Source organism: Panthera pardus, unplaced genomic scaffold, assembly GCF_024362965.1.
Source record: "Panthera pardus isolate Hobbes unplaced genomic scaffold, ASM2436296v1 HiC_scaffold_20, whole genome shotgun sequence".
NCBI lineage: Eukaryota > Metazoa > Chordata > Mammalia > Carnivora > Felidae > Panthera > Panthera pardus.
The window spans coordinates 72,437,474-72,457,838 of record NW_026526766.1 but is presented as its reverse complement, the minus strand read 5'-3'; the positions used below and the strand labels follow the sequence as shown (position 1 = coordinate 72,457,838).

At 36.5% G+C, this 20,365-nt stretch overlaps 1 protein-coding gene across 4 annotated transcripts in view; it reads right to left on the bottom strand.

Annotated features, from left to right (window-relative positions):
- Positions 1–20,365, bottom strand: part of KIAA1958 (KIAA1958 ortholog) — a 158,831-nt gene that overhangs the window by 20,252 nt on the left and 118,214 nt on the right. For all 4 annotated transcript variants that reach the window (XM_053908187.1, XM_053908186.1, XM_053908184.1 and 1 more), the window contains one exon: positions 1,486–1,658. In XM_053908187.1, the coding sequence (XP_053764162.1) occupies positions 1,486–1,658 (173 nt within the window). The remainder of the gene's footprint in view (positions 1–1,485; positions 1,659–20,365) is intronic.

Below are 20,365 nucleotides of genomic sequence, written 5' to 3'. Positions count from 1 at the left end.
AAAGGCCCCTCACAGTATCTATAGCACCATGCTGTCAGGAGTAGAAACATGGAGGGGTGCCTGGGTGGCTCAGGCAGTTAATCGACCGACTATTCATCTCAGCTCAGGTCATGATCTCATGGTTTGTGAGATGGAGCCTCACGCTGGGCTCTGCACTGACAACATAGAGCCCACTTGGGATTCTCTCTGCCCCTCCCCTGTGCACACACAATCTTGCTCTCTTTCTCTCTCTCAAAATAAATAAATAAGCATTAAAAAATAAAGAAGTAGAAACCTGGATTTCTTATTTCATCTATTGTTGGTGCCCTAAACACAGTATCTGAACTTGGAGATGTCACCGGCCTTGGGCTTCAGTTATGACCTCTGTGTGCAAGACCTTTAAATCTATACTTCCAGCTTTAACATCTCTCCCATGTTTGTTTGTGTGCGTGCATGTGTGTGTGTGTGTATGTGTGTGTGTATTTTTTTTAATTTAATATTTTAAGTAAGCTCTAGGCCCAATGTGGAGATTGAACTCATGACCCCGAGATCAAGAGTTATATACTCTACTGACTGAGCCAGCCAGGTGCCCCCTTTTCTCCCATGTTTTAATTCCCACATTCCCAACTGTTTATTGGACATGTCCATCTGGATAGCTGTCTGATTTAGACTCAGTATATCCAAATCAAAACACGCCTTTCTGTTCAGTCTCTATATGTCCAAAAATGTTTCCTTCACATTCACAAATCTCAAACGTTTCAAGTTGGAAGAGTAAATTTTAAGAGCTCATTTTACAACTAGGGAAATTGAGGACCAAGGATACTAAATAAATTTTTGCTTATCACTTCCAATTAATTTTTCCCAAATATCTCTTTCATTATGTTATTCCCTGTTAAGGAAACTTCAGTGATTTCCCTTTAGCCTAACCCTTTATATCTTACAGTCACAGCATTTCCCTCTTGTGACAGTCTCTTCCCAGTTGCCACTGCAATAATCCTTCAGATAAACTCACTCCTTAAAACAAAAACAAAACAAAACTTCAAGGGCATCCCAATATTCATAAGATTTTAGTTTGGCATTTAAAGGTTTATCAAAATCTTGTTTTAGAGTCCACTATCCCCATACGTGAAGTCTATCCTCCAAATCTTTTTCTTTCTTTCTCATGTCACTCAGCCTAGAAGACTCTGCTTCATCTAATTCTAGTGAAATTCCAACTCTCCTTCAAAACACAGCTTTAACTATCAATTCCTTCACTAGTCTCATCAGACTGAAATTAATTTATCCGCCTGAATTGTTTTTTTTGGCATTTCTGACCTGTAAATTCACAGAACACTTACTAAATTCTGCTTTGTACTGTGCATTTTTTTCTTTCGATTTCATGTTCTTCCCAAGCTTCCTTAAGCAAAAAGCAAGTGTTTGGTGTTCCCCACAATGCTTAACACAATGCCTGGCACTCGGAAGCTGTGAAGCTGGCTGAAAGAAGAAGTACACTCAAGAGTTTCTTACCTTGGTGATGTCTGTGTGATCTTTGAGCCCGTTGGTCATGCACCAATATCGCCACACATTCAGGGCATACCGCGTGGCTTTGGTAGTATTTGGGCTCACGGCACTGGTACACAGATCATTCAAGTCATCATTAATATTAAATACAGGAAATTTGTTGAGCTTAGTAGAATAGGCTAGAAACAAAAACAACAAAAGGCATTAAAATAATTTGCCATTCCTTTCTTTAGAGAATTATATCTTGGGATCACGTTCAATAACAAATCTAAGAGGTAACACTTTAAAAATGAAATTTCTATGAAGTAGACGTATTAGAATAAATAAAGTAGGGAACAATATTTCTAGCATAGAATTAAGGCAGTAAACTTGCCTTTGGCCCTAGTATTTTTGCCATATATATCAACTGATACACCAATGCAGGCATTCCAGTAACAGAAAGAAAAAAATGAATGCAGAAAAACAAAGAATGTTCTAGCTAAAATTTTCACTGGAAAGAAAAAAAGGCATTCATATGAACAACAACAAAAAAATAGAAGGAAGTAAGGGAAGGCAAGTTACACATCCTTTCTCTTGACCCTCAGTGCAGGTAGAGTCGTTATTTCTCTGTAATATAGTGTCTTATGTGCCATCCTGGACAACCTTGAATTAAATGGTGTTGGCATAGTTCTTTAATTCTTTTCACAAATGAACAAAGAGATATTTAAACCCTGACTCCACAATCCATCAGCTACCTTAGAATCAGAAAAGAAGGTAAAGTGAGAATAACTTTAGGGGAAAGAAGAGATAACTGCCAGAGGGCCTCACAGCATCTCAGAGGAGAAGGAACAGACTTTAAATTGCAATTGTCAAACTATGTCAGATGAAACTGGTCTTCCTCAAGGTGTCCACTTTAATTGTTGGCTACCAAAGAGATAATCAAGTCCATAACCATTAGACCTTTCTTTATACTCTGTGATCTACTAAAACCAAGCTTAAATTGTTTAAACTGTTGTCTTTGAATAGAAAAAAAAAAATCAAGGTAGACCCCCTTAAAATGAAAGCAATGCCAACCTGTAGTTTATCTAATGGTTCTGATCCTCTTTGGAATGTTTCTATGTTCAAACAAGGTGCTAAGAGGCTGAGAAACAGCAAAATGGAAAGTTAGTGCAATTACCAAGGTGATCTGCAGATTGGTTCCATTTTGCCTAACTCACCTCACCTTTCACTGTTCCCACTGAGGAACTCCCAACCACCAGCTCCCGCTATCCCCAGCATCCACTTGAGCCCAGGACACCACACCAACCTTCCCTACCCGAAGCCGAGAAATCTCCCCATGGTCCTCGTGCCAAATAGTGTCTTTTCTCCCATTTCTAATTCCAAGCTCACTTCTACATAACCTTCTTCACATGAACACAACTCCTTATTCTCTCCAGTATGTGTCTCACATTTGCTTTATTATTCCTTAGAACTGTGATGTAATTGTGTCCAGAAGATCTCCAGTTGGTTTGTATTGCTCCTTAAGACTGTGTTCTTCACCCTTTGAGTTTGCTGTTGAACTGCTGAACACATAATCTACTTTAATAGACGCTTTTAGCAAGAGAGGAAGAAACAGTGCTAGAAATGTTATCCAAAGTGACTGAATCATGTAAGCATATTCTTCTCACCACCCTCATAAACTGAGATCATTCATATTGTTTTTGGGCCTTGCTTGATATTAATGAAAGGATTCTAGCACAAAATTTATTACTATTACATCTAGTATTAATTGAATGCTTACTATATGCCAAGAGTTATATAAATGATCTGTAATCACTAAGCAATTGTGTTGTTATACTTATTTTACAGATAAGGAAACTAAATCACCTCATACATTTAGTAACTTCATACATCACTCATCCAATATTTACCAAGGTGCCCTCTCTGTGCCAGACCCTGGGCTGTCCCAAGTCATGGAGTTAGCAAGTGCCAGAGCTAGGGTATGGACCTGGATCCCACTGACTCTGTGCTCTGGCTGCCACAGCAAAGGCAGCATGTACTACACAGATAAAGTTCCCAGTACAGAATACAATTTAGATATTAGCCACTTATGAAAAGTATATCCTGGCCCCCAACATATACTCGTATTAGCCTTCAGTGAGGAGAACTAAGTCCGATTTATTTACACAACCAGTACAGTTTCACTATGTTTATTATTATTTTTTTAGTGTTTATTTATTTTTGAGAGACAGAGAGATACAGAGCGTGAGCAGGGGAGGGGCAGAGAGGGAGAGGAAGACACAGAATCAGAAGCAGGCTCCAGGCTCTGAGCTGACAGCCGAGAGCCTAATGCAGGGCTCGAACCCATGAACCGCAAGATCATGACCTGAGCCAAAGTCAGATGCTTAACTGACTGAGCCACCCTGGTGCCCCTATTTATTTATTTATTTATTTATTTATTTATTTATTGTTAGTAACCAGAACACAGGATGTATTTGCAACACAGCCCAGTCCCCATCATTTCAGTACAGTACAGGAGCAGAAAAAAGTCACACTGCAAGATAGGAGGTTTAATTATTACATGAAAAAATTACATGGCTTTAAATAATTTCATTTTTATCATAGGATAGAGACCCTATACTGAAAATGGAAAACAAAATCCTAGTACATACAGAAACAGTAAAGAATGCTTGTATGCTTACATAAAGGGAAATAAATTGTGTGAAAATGATTAAATGACATATATGTTTCTTTCATAAGTGTATTTAAGGATTAAATTAAACTTACTTAATAAGCTGCTCTTTGAAAATTCTGAGTAGAAGTGGCAGAGCTATGGCGTCGAGGGCATTTTTAGGAGACCGTATGATGGAGAAACAAACAAAAGTAAGAACTTATAACTGAATACGGAACAAAGAGGGGACCACTAAAGAAGGATTTGAATTCTCCTTCCATTGGAGAATAGGCAAACTCTGAGCTCAAAGCTAGGGAGAGCTGGCCATTGGAGGGGGAGTGGGCCATGGGGTCAGGTACTCACTCTAAGGACGGCCAGATCTGAACAACTGCCCTGGCTCTCTACGCGTGGCTACCACATACATCGTGTACAGCATAGGTGTTGGCAAGCACAGTGTGTAATGTGAGGGAAATCACTGTGAAAGACTATCCTCAGAGTCAGAGAGAGAAGGGGCCTTGCCTCGGGAAACCTGAGGCTGCCCCACTGGACACAGGGAAGGAAAAACAAAAAGCAACTGCAAAAAAGCAAAAAATCCCTGAATGCATGCATTCCCTGTCTTAGGTAGCACCTTCCCTGTGTCTACATTTGCAAGTTCCTGGCTTCCCAGCTTGCTTTCAGCTTATACACCCTGAAGGGACGCTTATTCATGGGACTTCTTTGTCCATTCATTATAGCTGGGTGAAGTCCACTTGCAAAACCCTGTGTTCAACTATTAGCTGCAAAAGTGAGCTCTGTCCAGATATATCAAACAGGAACACTTAACAATGTCTAAGGAAATCCCTGTGAGCTGGCAGCAATGATACATCTAGACTTCCATTTTAAAATGTGAGCACACAAGCATTACTTGGCAACTGGGGAAAACCAGTAGCATGAAAGTTACCAAGTTTCACAAGCAGATCAACGGGATCCACATTCCCACTCTCCCGCAGTGTTAATTCAGAAAACCAAAGAAAAAGTTTAAAAGATCACAAATGTATCATTACATAAACCTGAGAGCATAATGCATCCTTAAGACAATGACGGCTTTCATTGGAAAAGAAAAAACAGGAGAACAAGAAAGACCGTAGAAATTGAAAATGATTGACAAAATAATGTTTTAAAAATATTTGATAGAAGAACTGTGTATTTGGGGCGCCTGGGTGGCTCAGTCGGTTGAGCGTCCGACTTCGGCTCGGGTCATGATTTCACAGTCCGTGGGTTCGAGCCCCGCGTCGGCCTCTGTGCTGACAGCTCAGAGCCTGGAGCCTGTTTCAGATTCTGTGTCTCCCTCTTTCTCTGACCCTCCCCTGTTCATGCTCTCTCTCTCTCTGTCTCAAAAATAAATAAAATGTTAAAAAAAAATTAAAAAAAAAAAAGAACTGTGTATTTGAATGAACACTGCTAAAAGACAAATTAGTGATATGGAAGGAATTTCCCCTGAAGGGCAAGCAAAATCATAACAGTTTTTAAATTATGAGGGTGGGTTAAGAGGGGTGGGAGACTGATACAGAAGATTCAGAATCCATCTGATAAGAGTTCAAAAGAAAAAATTGAGAAGATAGAATACAATAAATAGTCAAAGAAATAATATATGAAAAGTTCCATTAATCAAAGAGATTTTAATCTTTAGGATGTTAAAGCTCATGAACTGTCAAACAGACATACTGAAGAAGACACATATATAAACATATCTTAGTGAAATTTCCAAGGTCTATGAACAAAAAAAATTCTGTGATCTTTCTAGTAAGAGGGGTAGCGGGGAGCCATTAACAGTAACATGAATCAGATTTCTCATCTGTGACACCCCATGCTACAATATAATGACTCTGTCTTCTCAGAGTTGTAAGAGGAAAAGGCTAAGAAATGAATAATTCTATTACCTACCTAAGGTACCATTCAAGTGCTAGGGCAAAATAAAGACATTTTCAATCGTGAAAGACAAAGCATGAAGAACAAGTTAACAGAAGAAAAGAAAACTCAAAAATGATGGCAGGAGGACTTCCACTTAGGGCTATCATGAAGCAGCTGGTATTACACTATCTTTCCTGCTGAGAATAAAGCTAGATACAATGCCCTGGAAAACAACCACAGTAACTGGAACTCAAGGAGCAAACATCCTGGTGAGAAGGGAAATGCACAGAGGGGAGTCCTGCATTGATTGCCATGTTTTCCTCTTCAGTCATCTGAAGGGTTGCAGTGCAGGTCATAGAACCCAAACAAACAAGCAGCCTGCAGTCTAGAGCAATCCTAGGGAAACAAGTACACAAATATTCAAGTACAGGGCTAACAAGCAGCCAGTACTTGAGAGTCGGAGAACCTGGAGGAAGGGAACCATGGAAAAGTAAGCCAACATTCTGCATGCAATTTTCCTTCTAGGAATTGCTGATTCCTAAGCTAAACACACAGGGGTAAGATGCAAAAAAACCAAGTAGAAAGGAGAAATCACTAAGAGGAAACCTCATGGCACTGAGAGTCAAGAATAGTAATCCAGGGCCTTCCAAGGCATAAAAAACTTGGTAACAATACAGACTTTCATTTGAGACCCAGGAAGGGCTTAACTGTAAGAATAAGAGAAACGAAATACAGATGGTCCCTGACTTACTATGGTTCGACTTTATAATGATGCAAAAGTAATAGCCATTCAGTAGAAACTGTACTTCAGAATTTGAATTTTGATCTTTTCCTGGGCTAAGCAATATGTGGTAAGATGCGCTCTCACAATGCAGGGCAAGGGTGGCCAGCTGCAGCTCCCAGTCAGCCACATGATAAGGGTAAACAACCGATACTCTCATAATCATTCTGTACCCATACGAACATTCTGTCTTTCACTTTCAGTACAGTATTCAGTAAATTACATGAGATATTCAACACTTTACTATAAAACAGGCTTTGTGTTAGATGATTTTGCCCAACTGTAGGCTAATGTCAGTGTTCTGAGCACATGGAGGGTTAGGCTAGGCAGAGATGTTCACTAGGTTAGGCGTATTAAATGCATTTTCTACCGAAAACATTTTTAACTTATGATGGGTTTATCAAGATATAACCTCACTGTAAGTCAAGGAAGACCTGTAGAACAGTCTCACCTGGGTTAAGGTGATCTGCCTACCTTATTTGCTAGCTAGCAGAAATTTAAATCCTCTCTGGAGGAAGGATAACATCTTCAGCAAGCTTTCATACAAAATGGCCATCATTCATAACAAGTTAACAGACATAGTATAAAATAAGGCCAAATGAATGAAAAACAAGAGAAAAATCAGACATGATTATCCAGATTACTGGAGTTGTCAGACACGGACTTTCAAGTAAGTTTAATATGTTCAAGAAAATAAGGAAAAGGTAGAGAATTTTACTAGAGCATTAAAATCTATTAGCAAAATGGAACTTACAAAATCCTCTTCCTTCTTTCTCTTCGTCCTCTTTCCTTCATCTGTTTCCCTTTTCTTCCAGAACTACTCAGTTTCAAAACTGTTGGTGTGGCAGAGCAAAGTAGACACCTGTACTGGAGTATGTGTATGTTGAAGGGACTGTGGTGGCCTACAGTGAGGCATGAAGCCTGAAAGGGTAAAGAGGACACCTGCATAGAACTACCCAGTGAAGGGTGTAGGAAGCTGGGGCAAGAAATATGTTTCAGTCAGTGGGGAGACAACAGATCCTGAACTCAGAGGGAAAAAACATCTCATGCAGGGGTATCCAGGTATGTGGTGTGACTGTCTGAGCAGACTAAGGACACCCACACAGCAGCGGGAGATATGGGAAAAAGCCCTATGTGAAAAGTTAGAGTCTTGCTGGAGTGAGTAGGGCTTCCCTGCATGGGAGTGGCCTGGTGCCAGTTATCACAGCCCAAGAAGTGTGATGAGAGCTTTCCATGCAGGAGGGCTTACCAGCATTGGATGTCAGGATTTGAGTGCAGTGAGAAAGGGATCTGTGGTTGGGAGGATGGCCCAGTGCAGGGTGTTATAAGTTGAGCAGATAAAAGACAAGGAGAAAATCTTAAAAGAAACTGGAGGAAAAGTACAAATTACCTTCAATGGAGCAACAACAGATTGATTGGTTTTTCAACTGGTATGATGGAAGCCAGGAGACAGATGATCATCTTTAACATGCTGAAAGAAAACTGCTACAAGTGTAGAATTCATACTAAGCAAAGCATCCTTCAAAAATAAAGGTGAAATACAGAGGAAGTCATACAAAATAATGAATGTCTTCGTTATCGGGAGTCAAGTATTAAGTGATAATAAAGGGAGTTTTTCAGGCAAAGGAAGTGATCAGGATGTAAACACATTGATATAGCAAAAAAATAAAGAATACTGGAAAGATTGAATATGTAGGTGAATCTAAATGAATGCAGCTGTTTAAAACAATACTAATGGTGTCTTGGGCTTTAAATGCATGTAGAATTAATATTCATTACAACAGCACAGAAGACAGTAACTGGAGCTAGTGTTGAAAGGTCTTTGTATTATCCAGAAAATGATGAAAACACTAATTTAAAGTAGACCTTAACAGTGCAAGGATGCATATTTTAATCTCCATGGTAACCACTACAAGAATATTGAAAGAATGTGTAAGTTGATAGGGGAGGAAGATGGGAATAACAAAAAAAAACTTGCTTAATCAAAAACAAGGCACAAAGAATAGATAAGACAAAGCAAAAAAATGTAGGATATATTTTTTATTTTTATCTATCTATTTATTTATTTATTTTGAGAGACAAAGAGAGAGATTGAGAGAGCGCGTGCACAGGAGAGGCAGAGAGGGGGAGAGAGAATCCCAAGCAGGCTCTGCACTGTCAGTGCAGAACCTGATACAGGGCTCAAACTCACAAACTGTGAGATCATGACTTGAGCTCATATCAAGAGTTGGATGCTTAACCAACCTAGCGACCCAGGTACTCCTAGGATATATTTACACCTAAAAGTATCAATTATTACAGGATCAATATTTCAATTAAAAGATAAGTGATGTCAGTCTGGATAAACAAAACTCAGCTACGTGTCCCTTACACATCGGAATAAATGGGGTAGAAAGGTTGAAAGCAAAAGGATGAAAAAAAGATATACCATATAAACAATAAAGAAAAGAAGGCTGGTATAGCTATCTATCAGACAAAACAGACTTTAAGGCAAGAAGTATTACTAAAAAATAAAGAGGTTTATTTATTTGAGAGTGGGAGAATGCACACCTGCAGGGGAGAGGCAGAGAGAGAAGGAGAGAGAGAATCCAAGCCAGCTCCACACTGTCAGCGCAAGCCTGACACAGGACTCATACTCACAAACTGTGAGATCATGACCTGAGCCTAAATCAAGAATCAGACACTTAACTGACTGAGCCACCCAGGCGCCCCTAAAGAGAAATGTTATAAAATTCAACAGAAAGATATAACAATCCTAAATTTCTATAGATCTAATCACATAGCTGCAAAATATAAAAAGCTAAAGTTGTAAGAATTTTAAAAAGATATAGGCAAATCTACAACTAACATTTTAATATATCCTTTTCCATACTCAACAAAACAAGCACACACAGAAAAGAGTAAAGATATAGAAGACTTAAACAATGCAAGTATCAAACTGTACTTAATTGATACACAAAGAGCAACATATCTAACAACTTCAGAAAACACATTCTTTTCAAAGATACATGGCACTTTTACCAAAATAGAAATGCTAGGACCTAAAGCCAATTTCAACATTCCAAAGGATTAAATCATGCAGAATATCAGCAAAATTAAAATATAAATCAATTACAAGAAGATAACTTTTGACAATTAAGCAATATTATGCTTTTAAATAAACCCCTGATGAATGGAAAAAAACTCAATGGGAATTAGAAAATATTTCAAACTGAATGATAACAATAATATACATGTCAAAGTTGTGAGATGCACTTTTTGCAGTACCTATAGAGAAAATGATAGCATTGAATGCAGAGATTAGGAAGGAAGAAAGGTTGAATATCAACTGTACTTGGAAATTATAAAAAGAATAACATATATACTCAAAGAAGTAGAAAGAAGGTAATAATACATATATTAGAAATCAATGAAATAGGAAATTTACAATTAAAAAAAGTAATGCCAAAAAGATTGGAAAAGACTAACAAAATTAATAAACTGGTATGAAAAATGAGAGAAGGCACAAATTGCTATAGCAAGAATGAAACAGGTGTTATCACTACAGATCCTACAGATATTAAAAAGACAGTAAAAAGATATTATGAACAATTTGATGCCAATAAATTTGAAAATTTGGACAAAATGCACAAATATCTAGAAAAGCCACAACTTACTAAAACTGAACAAGAAATGTAAAATTTAAATAGTACTACACCCACTACACCCATTAAAGAAATTGACTCTATAATTTAAAATATCACAAAAAAGGGGTGCCTGGGTGGCTCAGTCAGTTAGGCATCTGACTTCAGGTCATGATGTCGCTGTTCACAGGTTCAAGTCCTGTGTTGGGCTCTGTGCTGACAGCTCAGAGCCTGGAGCCTGCTTCAGATTCTGTCTCCCTCTGTCTCTGCCCCTCCCCTGCTAGTTATGTGTCTCTCTCACTCTCAAAAATAAATAAAACATTTTTAAAAATTAAAATAACACAAAAAACCCTTCAGGTTCAGACGGATTTCACTAGCAAATTCTTTTAACGTTTAAGGAATACATAATGCTAAATCTAAAAACTCTGCTAGTGACAGAAAATGAGAGAATAATACTCATTTTCTTTTATAGGGCAGCATAACTTTTCTATTAAAAATATGACAAGAACAATACAATAAAAGAAAATTACAAGCCAACACAGCCCATAAACACACAAAAATCCTTACATAATATGAGTCAACTGAATGCCTATTTCACACCACAAACAACAATTCCAAATGGATTATGACCTAAATATGAATGGTTAAACAATAAAGCTTCTAGAAAAAAAACGTAGGAGACCATTGTTATGACTTTGGGGTATCTACATATTTTAAAAAATTGTTTTTAATGTTTTTTTATTAAAAAAAATTTTTTTTTACATTTATTCATTTTGAGAGACAGAGAGAGACAGAGCACAAGCAGGGGAGGGACAGAGAGAGAGGGAGACACAGAATCGGAAGCAGGCTCCAGGCTCCCAGCTATCAGCACAGAGCCCAATGCAGGGCTCAAACTCACAAACAGCGATATCATGACCTGAGCCGAAGTCAGATGCACAAATGACTGAGCCACCCAGGTGCCCCATGTTTTTTTTTTAATTTTTTTTATTTTTGAGAGGGATAAAGAGACAGAGTGCAAGTGGGGAAGGGGCAGAGAAAGGGAGACACAGAATCTGAAGCAGGCTCCAGGCTCTGAGCTGTCAGCACAGAGCCTGACAAAACCCATAAACCCTGAAGTTGGACATTTAACCAACTGAGCCAGCCAGGTGCCCCGCGACATATTTTTAATAGAATATCAGTAATATTACCCCAAAACTAAACAATTGACAAACTGAATCATTAAAATTAAAAAGACATTTATTAAAATGCACCATTTGGAGGGTGCAAAGGCAAGCCACATGGTGGGAGAAGATATATCTGAAGGGTGTATATATAACAAACCAATTAGAAGGCAGCTAGTCCCATTAAAAATGGACAAATTGAATGGACACTGCATAAAATAAGAAATACCATTAATATTTCAGGAAATGTAAGTTAAAATGTATTCACCAAAATGTCTAAAATGAAAAACAAAATCTGCAAATATCAAGCATTGGTGAGGAGGTGGAGTGACAAGAACACTCCCACTCAGCTGGTAGGAGTGTTACTTGCACAAGCACTTTGGAAACTAATTGGTAGTATCTACTAAAGTTGAACACACAAATATTCTTTTTTTTTAATGTTTATTTTTGAGAAAGTGTGCATGTGTGAGCGGGTGAGGAGCAGAGAGAGAGGGAGAGAGGATCCAAGCAGGCTCCATGCTGTCAGCACAGAGCCTGTCACAGGGCTCAATCTCATAAACCATTAGATCATGACTTGAGCTGAAAGCAAGAGTCGGATGCTTAACCGATTAAGCACTCAGGTGCCCCAGAACACACAAATATTCTACGATCCAGCAATCCTACACCTGAGTATACACCCAACAGAAATATGTACATGTTTACTGAAAGGCATATGAGTGTTCATAAAAGCACAATAAGAGAAAGCCCTGAACTGGAAATATCCCTAAGTCCATAATAGAATGCATTTTAAATTGTAAAATATTTATACAATAATTTATTGTATAATAATGTCATTATTTATAATAATGGCAAGGAATGAGTACTGGAATCAACTAACATGAAAAATATGGATGAAGCCAACAAACACGAGGTTAAACAAAAGAGTCCAGACACAACAGAGTATATTGAAATGGTCCCCTTATATAATCTGAAAACAGATAAAGTGACTCTTAACATAGTGGTTATCTTAGGGAGGTAACTAAGGCAGGGCACATGAGGGAATTTTATGGGGTTCAGTAATGTTCTATGTTACAGCAATAAGCTTGCTTCATAAAAAATTAATCAAACTGTACATTAACTATTTGTGTACTTTTATGTTTATAAAATTCAGTAAGGAAACTTCCAAAAATCCTTAAAATTAAAAATATATAAACCTAATAAATGAAGAGTCATAACATGTACCTGGATGGGAAGGTTCAACATTATAAAGATGTTTAATTTCTTCAAGTAATCTTTGATGTGGTGTAATTCCAATTAAAATCCCTCTCTTTTGTTATTACTGGTCAGGTTGATTCTAAAGTTTCTCTAGGAGAGTAAATGCATAAGAAAAGGAAGGCAATTTTGAAAATAACTGGGAGGCTTTGCCCTGAAAGAAATAAACATGTACTATAACACTGCAATAATTTATAGTTTAAGTTCTGATAAAGAAAAAGACAAATAGATCAGTGCTATAGAAGAAAGTCCAAAAGACGTCTGTGTAAATATGCAAATTGAGTCGATATAAAAGGCTCCAATTCGAATTGCTGGGGAAAGGATGGACTCTTCAATAAATGCATTGAGATAATAAGCTATTGAGTTGGAAAAACAAAAACAAAGGCAAATTTAGATTCCTATTTCATACCACACACAACGCATTTCCAAATGGATCTTTTTTCAAAAGGCTCTTTCCATAAAGAAGACAATTTCTATGATTTTGGGAGTAAGAAAAGCCTTTCTCAGCATGATACAGCCCAGAGCTATAAAAAATAGATTAACAAATCAGATGACATAAAAATTCAAAAGTTCTGCATTGAATAAATTTTAAAAGACAATAAGCAGACCTGGAGAAATACTTATAACACATAAAGTGACAAAGTACATATGAAAATCTTCCTTAAATCAATTGGAAAAAGATAACTCACTAGAAAATGGGCCCAGAATGTGACAGGCAATTATTCATAGAAGAAATACAAACAACAAAAGCATTAATAATAATAAGACCTTATAATCAAAAGAGGATGTATTTTATTTCTCAGACTGGCAAAAATATAAAAAGGTCTATATCTAAGTATTGGCTCAGATAGGGGGAAATTGCACTAGAGTTTAGAAAAAAATTTGGAAGGGTAAGGATACATATCACCCTGGTAAGTATTTAGCTCTGTGCGACTTTTAAGCTTTATAATATGAATAATTATTTTTGCCAGTCATAAAAATGACTAGGATTTTGGAAATGTATATGCAGGAAAAATAAATGTTTTTTATTTGACCCAGGAATTCCTCTTGTAGAAATTTATGCTGGACACTTAATCATAGATATGCACAAAAATGTATGCTCAAGGATGTTCTTGAAGGCAAATGTGTAACAGGGAAAAACTGGATACAAATCCAAGCCAACAAAAGCACTGTAAGCTAGTTTGGTACTACTATGCAATGGAAAGCTATGTAACTATATGATAATCACACTTTCAAAGGCTAACGATCCAGGGCGCCTGGGCGGCTCAGTGAGTTGAGCGTCTGACTTTGGCTCAGGTCATGATCCCATCCATGGTTTGTGGGTCCAAGCTGACAGCTCGGAGCCTGCTTCATATTGTGTGTCTCCCTCTCTCTCAGCCCATCCCCTGCTTGTGCTCTGTCTCTGTCTCTCTCAAAATAAAATAAAACAAGACAAAAAAAAAAAAAATCAAAGGCTAAAGATCTTTTCCAAATGTACAAAACAGTAAATACAGTTTGACTACAATGGTTTTTTTACTACAACTTTTGAAGGGCATCTAAGCATAAGAATTATAAAATAAAACACCAAAATGTTAAAAGTTGTTTTTATGGGTAGTAAAATTCCTGTGATTTTTATTTCCTATTCTACTTATCAGTATTTGTCAAATTGTTCACAATTAGTATTTATTTATTGCCTTCACATTTTAAAAGCATTATTAACTGTAATAAAGAAAATATGCTCTTTTAAAAAACAATAGTTTGGTCTGAGGATGCTTGCCATCAAACTAAATGTTTGCTTTCAACATAATCTTTTCAGATGATGTATCACCAACATTAAGTATTTTGTACATATGAGCCATTTTACTTACTTGATATCTTTTCAGAAAAGATGATTATGAATAAATTAAATAAAACTTTTTTTAAAAAAGAAAATATTTTCTGAGTTGTAGGCTAAATATTACTCAGTTTGAATTCTAATATTCTTCCTCTATTGGGGAAATAAAATTTGTCCCATTTTATTTCATTAAAAACAATTTTTTTAATGTTTATTTTTGAGAGAGAGAGAGAGAGACAAGAGTGCAAGCAGGGGAAGGGCAGAAAAAGATGGGAGACACAGAATCTGAAGCAGGCTCCAGGCTCCAAGCTGTTAGCACAGAGCCTGACACGGGGCTCAAATCCACAGACTGTGAGATCATGACCTGAGTCAAAGCTGGACCTTTAACCGACTGGTGCCCCTAGGCGCCCCTAATTTGTCCCATTTTAAATGTGTAACTTGTAAACAAATTTAAAGGTGAGTTTCTTGTTTCTTGAAGTACCAAGAACACATAAACTAAGTTACAACTACTGATAAAGTAACTTTAATACAATTTAAAATACTATCACACAAAAATAAAGCTGTTGCTTCTATTTGCAATATTCAGCTTTTTTTTTTATTAAAAAAATTTTAATGTTTCCATATTTTTGAGAGAGAGAGAGAAACAGAGAGAGAGAGACAGAGTGTAAGTTGGGGAGGGGCAGAGAGAGAAGGAGACACAGAATCTGAAGCAGGTTCCAGGCTTTGAGCTGTCAGCCGGGAGCCCAACACAGGGCTCAAACCCACAAACTGTGAGATTGTGACCGGAGCCGAAGTTGGACGCTCAACCGACTAAGCCACCCAGGTGTCCCTGCAATATTCAGCTTTCTATGAGTAAAGACTGGTGGATTATTCATAGACATGAATGAAATACATTTGCATTTTGGCAAAACCAATGACTGGGATAAGGAACATTATATTTTCTGGTTTTTTATTTTAACATTTTTCTCTATTAAATAATTTTAGTGACATAACAAAGATGTCTGAAGTGATAATCATTTTGAATAACCATTCCTATTCTGCTCAAAGAATGCCATCAAATAAGCTAAATGCAAAAAATGGCACATGGAGAATTATGACCAAAAAGACTTTCTTAAAAACGAGGAAGTCCGGAACCTGACATCTACTTTGCTGGTGTAACTTTCGTACAACTGGCCAACAGAGCTCACAGACAAGGAGTTTGCAGTGGAGCCTTCTGTTTCATTAATAGGACTTTTGGACCTGGGGCTCCAGGAAGCAGAGGATTAATTCAGCTGTTCTAAAGTGTCTTCCCTACCCTATGGGCTGCATGTGAATGCACACATGTAGAAATGACTCTCTTCCAAGATTTCCCCTCCTCAGCGGTTAGAAACAACACCTGATATTCATTGACTATATCCTGGGGCCTAAGGCACAGTGACCAGGACAATTTTTTTTTTTTTTTTCAAAATGAGGCTATGTTTTTAAAAACGTTTGTTTTAGCTACAAAGAGCAGCCAGCCAGCTTTGCAGAAAACCATTTATTAAGTGAAGGAAGACTGGTCATATCCAAATACAGACAAAATACTGTGACTAAAGCATGCTCTCATTACGGAGACATCACGGATGCTCATTAGCTGATTTTATTGGATTTTTTTTCTTACTTCCATAGGTTTTAGGCTGTATCAACAAATACTGAAAGCAAAAGAAAATTACACGACGTTAGAGGCCAATATACACACAATGGAATAAGCCACTGGGACATAAAACTAGAATTTTATTTAGAGCACAAGTACACAGACAAATATGAAGCAAAAACAGTGAGCTGAAAAAGATGAAAACATTGTAGTGTGAAACGCAGTGAGCAGCAAAATAAAGATGAAGCCAACAGTATATTCTTATTAACAAAAAAGGTCTATCATATTAATATAAATATCAACTGGCAGAGGATTAACCAAGAGCATCAAAGTCACACATTTTAACATATTAACAGAAATTTCCCTCCATTTCAATTCACCTTTCTCCTCTTTCACAAATTATAACTGCAGCAGTTTAAAAGAGAATTTTAAAATATGATTAGAATGAACATCAGGCACACATGTGCTTTTTTTCACGTAAGTCAGTTAAAAGTCAAGTGGCCAGAAAATATACCAAAGATGACACTCTACCAAATGGGTGGGGGGAGTAATAAATGTATCTTCAAAGAACAGTACCATTTTTCATAACATTTTTCTGAGTATTAACTGTGGTGGTATATTTCTGTTTTAAACAAATGTCTGGAGTTAAATTATACTGAATAAATTGATAAATCTACCTTTTTATTCCCAATTAACCTCTAAGTGGTAGAATGAAAGAAATCTTCATAAGGAAGATCTTATTTAAGTTGAATACAGCACTCATTCTAATAAGCAACCAAAGTTCTTCATTTGAACAGATAAATGAGTGATTTAAGTGATTCTGTTGAATCCAAAATGCTTCCAGTCATTCTCTTACCAGGTTTCAGGCCTATGGGGTTACATTTACATTTTCAGATTACAACGAAAAAGGGGGCTATCTGGCAAATCTAGGTCTAATTTTAGCAGTGAAAAAAAGTTTTAAAGTCATGATGGAAATATACTATATAAATTAGAAACCTAATAAATACATATGTATTACTTAAAAGTTGCCCTGGGCATAAGGGCCTTAGGACAGACATACAAAATGTAAAGAAGATCCAAAATGGGAAAAAAAAAATCCAAGAGCAGGATTCAAATAAACGTGCCCACAGCTATCTAATAGAAACCGTTAATCATCACGATCTATCATGCCATAATCTTTGGTGTCCAAAATATAAAAGAAATTCTATGTATAAACACCTCACCTGAAAACCCCCAATGCAGGAATCAAGAAATACTTTAGTGTTGTTCTGGAGGCCACTGGACAAGGGCAGAACTTCTTTAGAACATACATAATTGAGTTTCCTTTTATTGCTTTATCACCTCCATCGAGGGGTCAATGTTTAAAGCATATTCTGGAGAAAAGGCTCACAATTAAAATCTGCCTTTCTTTTCCTTTAAGCAAGGGAGTGGCAGGGGCCTTGATGAATTAGTTTTAATATTCTTAAAATTAAATCAGCAATTTCAGCAGCAATGTTTCCAAATACAGCATTGGCTGTCACCATGTATCTGACAGTCACACAAAAAGCCTCTACATAACTCAGGAGATTAAAGAAATCTCATAATTATAAACCCATTGAGCAGACAGAATGAAACCCTGCACTAAGCAAGGAATTTTGACATGTTGGTATTAAAATGCTCTTAAGAACATAGCCTACTTTTCTTTAACATTTTATGACTGTTTTCCTTCCAGTTTGAGTATAAATGTATAATGTCTCCCCCATGTTGAATTTTAACAAAACATAGAATTCATCCACTTTTCTCTCGAATTGCAGGGTTTGTTTGGAAATACTGACACAAGATGTAAATACTAGGAAAAACTAACGACAGGTGGGTATGAAAAAATTCTGATGGTCATAAGGCAGCCAAATAGGTTATAAAGCCCATGTGAATGCTGAATATAAAAGTTAATTATTTGGGAACTCTGAGACTTCCACAGTCCCTAATAAATAAATTAGAAAAGCTAAAAATTCTTATTAAAAGCAATTCAAACAATAAGCCAGGATAACCAACAAAAATGAGGTAGGTACCTCATAGTTCTGTTATTACATCATTTACCTGGATAGAAATAACCAGATAAAAGTAAATTAAGCTGCTACATTGTCATTCCATAGGATTTTTCTGTAAGGTGTTCAAGTATCAGAAGAACAAAAAAAGATTTGAGGTGGGAGGAGTACCGAAAAAGCTAAAAATTCTTGCTTTCTCTTTTTGCAAACATTGCCTTTCAAAGAGTTGGGGGAAAGTATGGAAGAAAATCTGACGTGGAATTTACACATGTGAAACAAGATGCTGAAGTTGGCACCACTTGACAACTACAATATTTCCTTCCGTAGAGGCCACTAAGTACTGGCTCAAAATATTAAACAACTAAGTACATATTTTCACAAGTCACACATACAACTGTTGACTGGCACAGCCTCTTAGCACAGTTCTTCAGTTTAGCTACAATAAGTGATAGCAGCAATGGTTAACAATTCCACATAAACATCACAAACACAGATAGGAAAGGGCACCTATAACAACATGCAAATCTCAACAGTGACATCACTGAATATTACACAATGCATAGAAATTGTAATGGTTTTTGGCAAGATGGGTTTTTTTTGTAACAAATACTTTATAAAACAAAAGTTCTTTTGTTATAAATGCTATTTAAAAAGTTGTAATATAATGAACTGTAGATATAAAAATTCAGTTAGATAAAGTTAATCTGAGTGGATTAATACTAAAATGGACCTGCTACTTCATCCAGTATAAATAATCCATTATAAATTAATTTCTAGTGGAAGTATACTAAGTTATTTGATTTATAAAATGTAAGAATTACAGAAAGTAAACAGACATAAAAATCACTTAAGTACAGTATGCGCAATTACTGTTAAGGTTCTATATTGCTGATGTCTTCCTAATTCTACTTACCACAAATAAATAAATTATGCCAAAGCATTTTCAAAGCTCTTTGAAATGGATGTACCATGGTAAAAATACTCTCTAATTCCAGTGTAATACAAAGGAGAACATTAGAAGTCTAGCAAAATTCAACACTGCATTCAAAAGACAATTCCACTGTACTTAAAAAAAAAATCCTAGAATTTCACCTTTTTTCTTCAACTATAATCTGGTAAATATAATTCGTAAAATAAAAATTTGTGAATATTTTTCATTTATGCTTGAATTCTTTTTTAGAAGAACAAGCAGGATAATCAGAGAATTTACAAATACTTTGTATTTCTACATCTTCCTGCTATAGGTCTTCCATTAGTTCCCATTTTCTCTTTCTTCCCTATCTTTAACTAAATTCACTTCAGAAACATCCTAATTATGTTGATAGAAGTTTGATCCTTTGGATTGAAGATACATCTCAAACCTTCAAGATGATATTTTAACCTTTCCATAGAATAAAAAAGGACATTATAGACTGCATTCAAAACTAATAATATAGGTACTATGAAGCTGGATATGCAAATGAGTGTCACAATAAACAAAAAGTTACTTTTTAGTTCATGATCTATAATTGGAATTCATATACTTGAAAACTGTAGTTTGTTTTCCCTCTGTAAATGAAAACTAAGTATGAATGGGGAGAGATGCTTGTTAAAAAATGATTACATTTAGAGATTATTCCATCAAATTTCAAAAAGAAGTTGCTAATCAAGATATAACACTATACAATGAAAAGTGACAATTCACATGTAAAAATAGCCTATTTGGAAACTAGCAGCTTGAATCTACTTCTAATAGAAACTTGACTGAGGGCTTAAAAACCAATTACAATTTTGAAAACAAGAAAAGGATACTCTTTCTCAGTGGAAACGCAGGGTTGTTTTCCCTCCCTAAACTCTGATCTATGGATTAGAAGTCAGGGTGCCTAGGTTATAGTTCTGGTTCTGACAAGGTGTGTACACCTGGGCATTCATCTAATGTCTCTAGGACTGTTCCTCTCTTCTATAAAAAAGAGGGGTAGATTAGGTTAGATGTTTCCAATCTTATTTTCCAGACTCCCCATGTGAAGGATGTGTCATAGAGGTAGTAGCTCATTCAGTCTAGTGAGTCTCAAAATAGGAAGGTAGGGGCGTAGGGAACATGAGAATTCCTGGGGAATCAGCGTG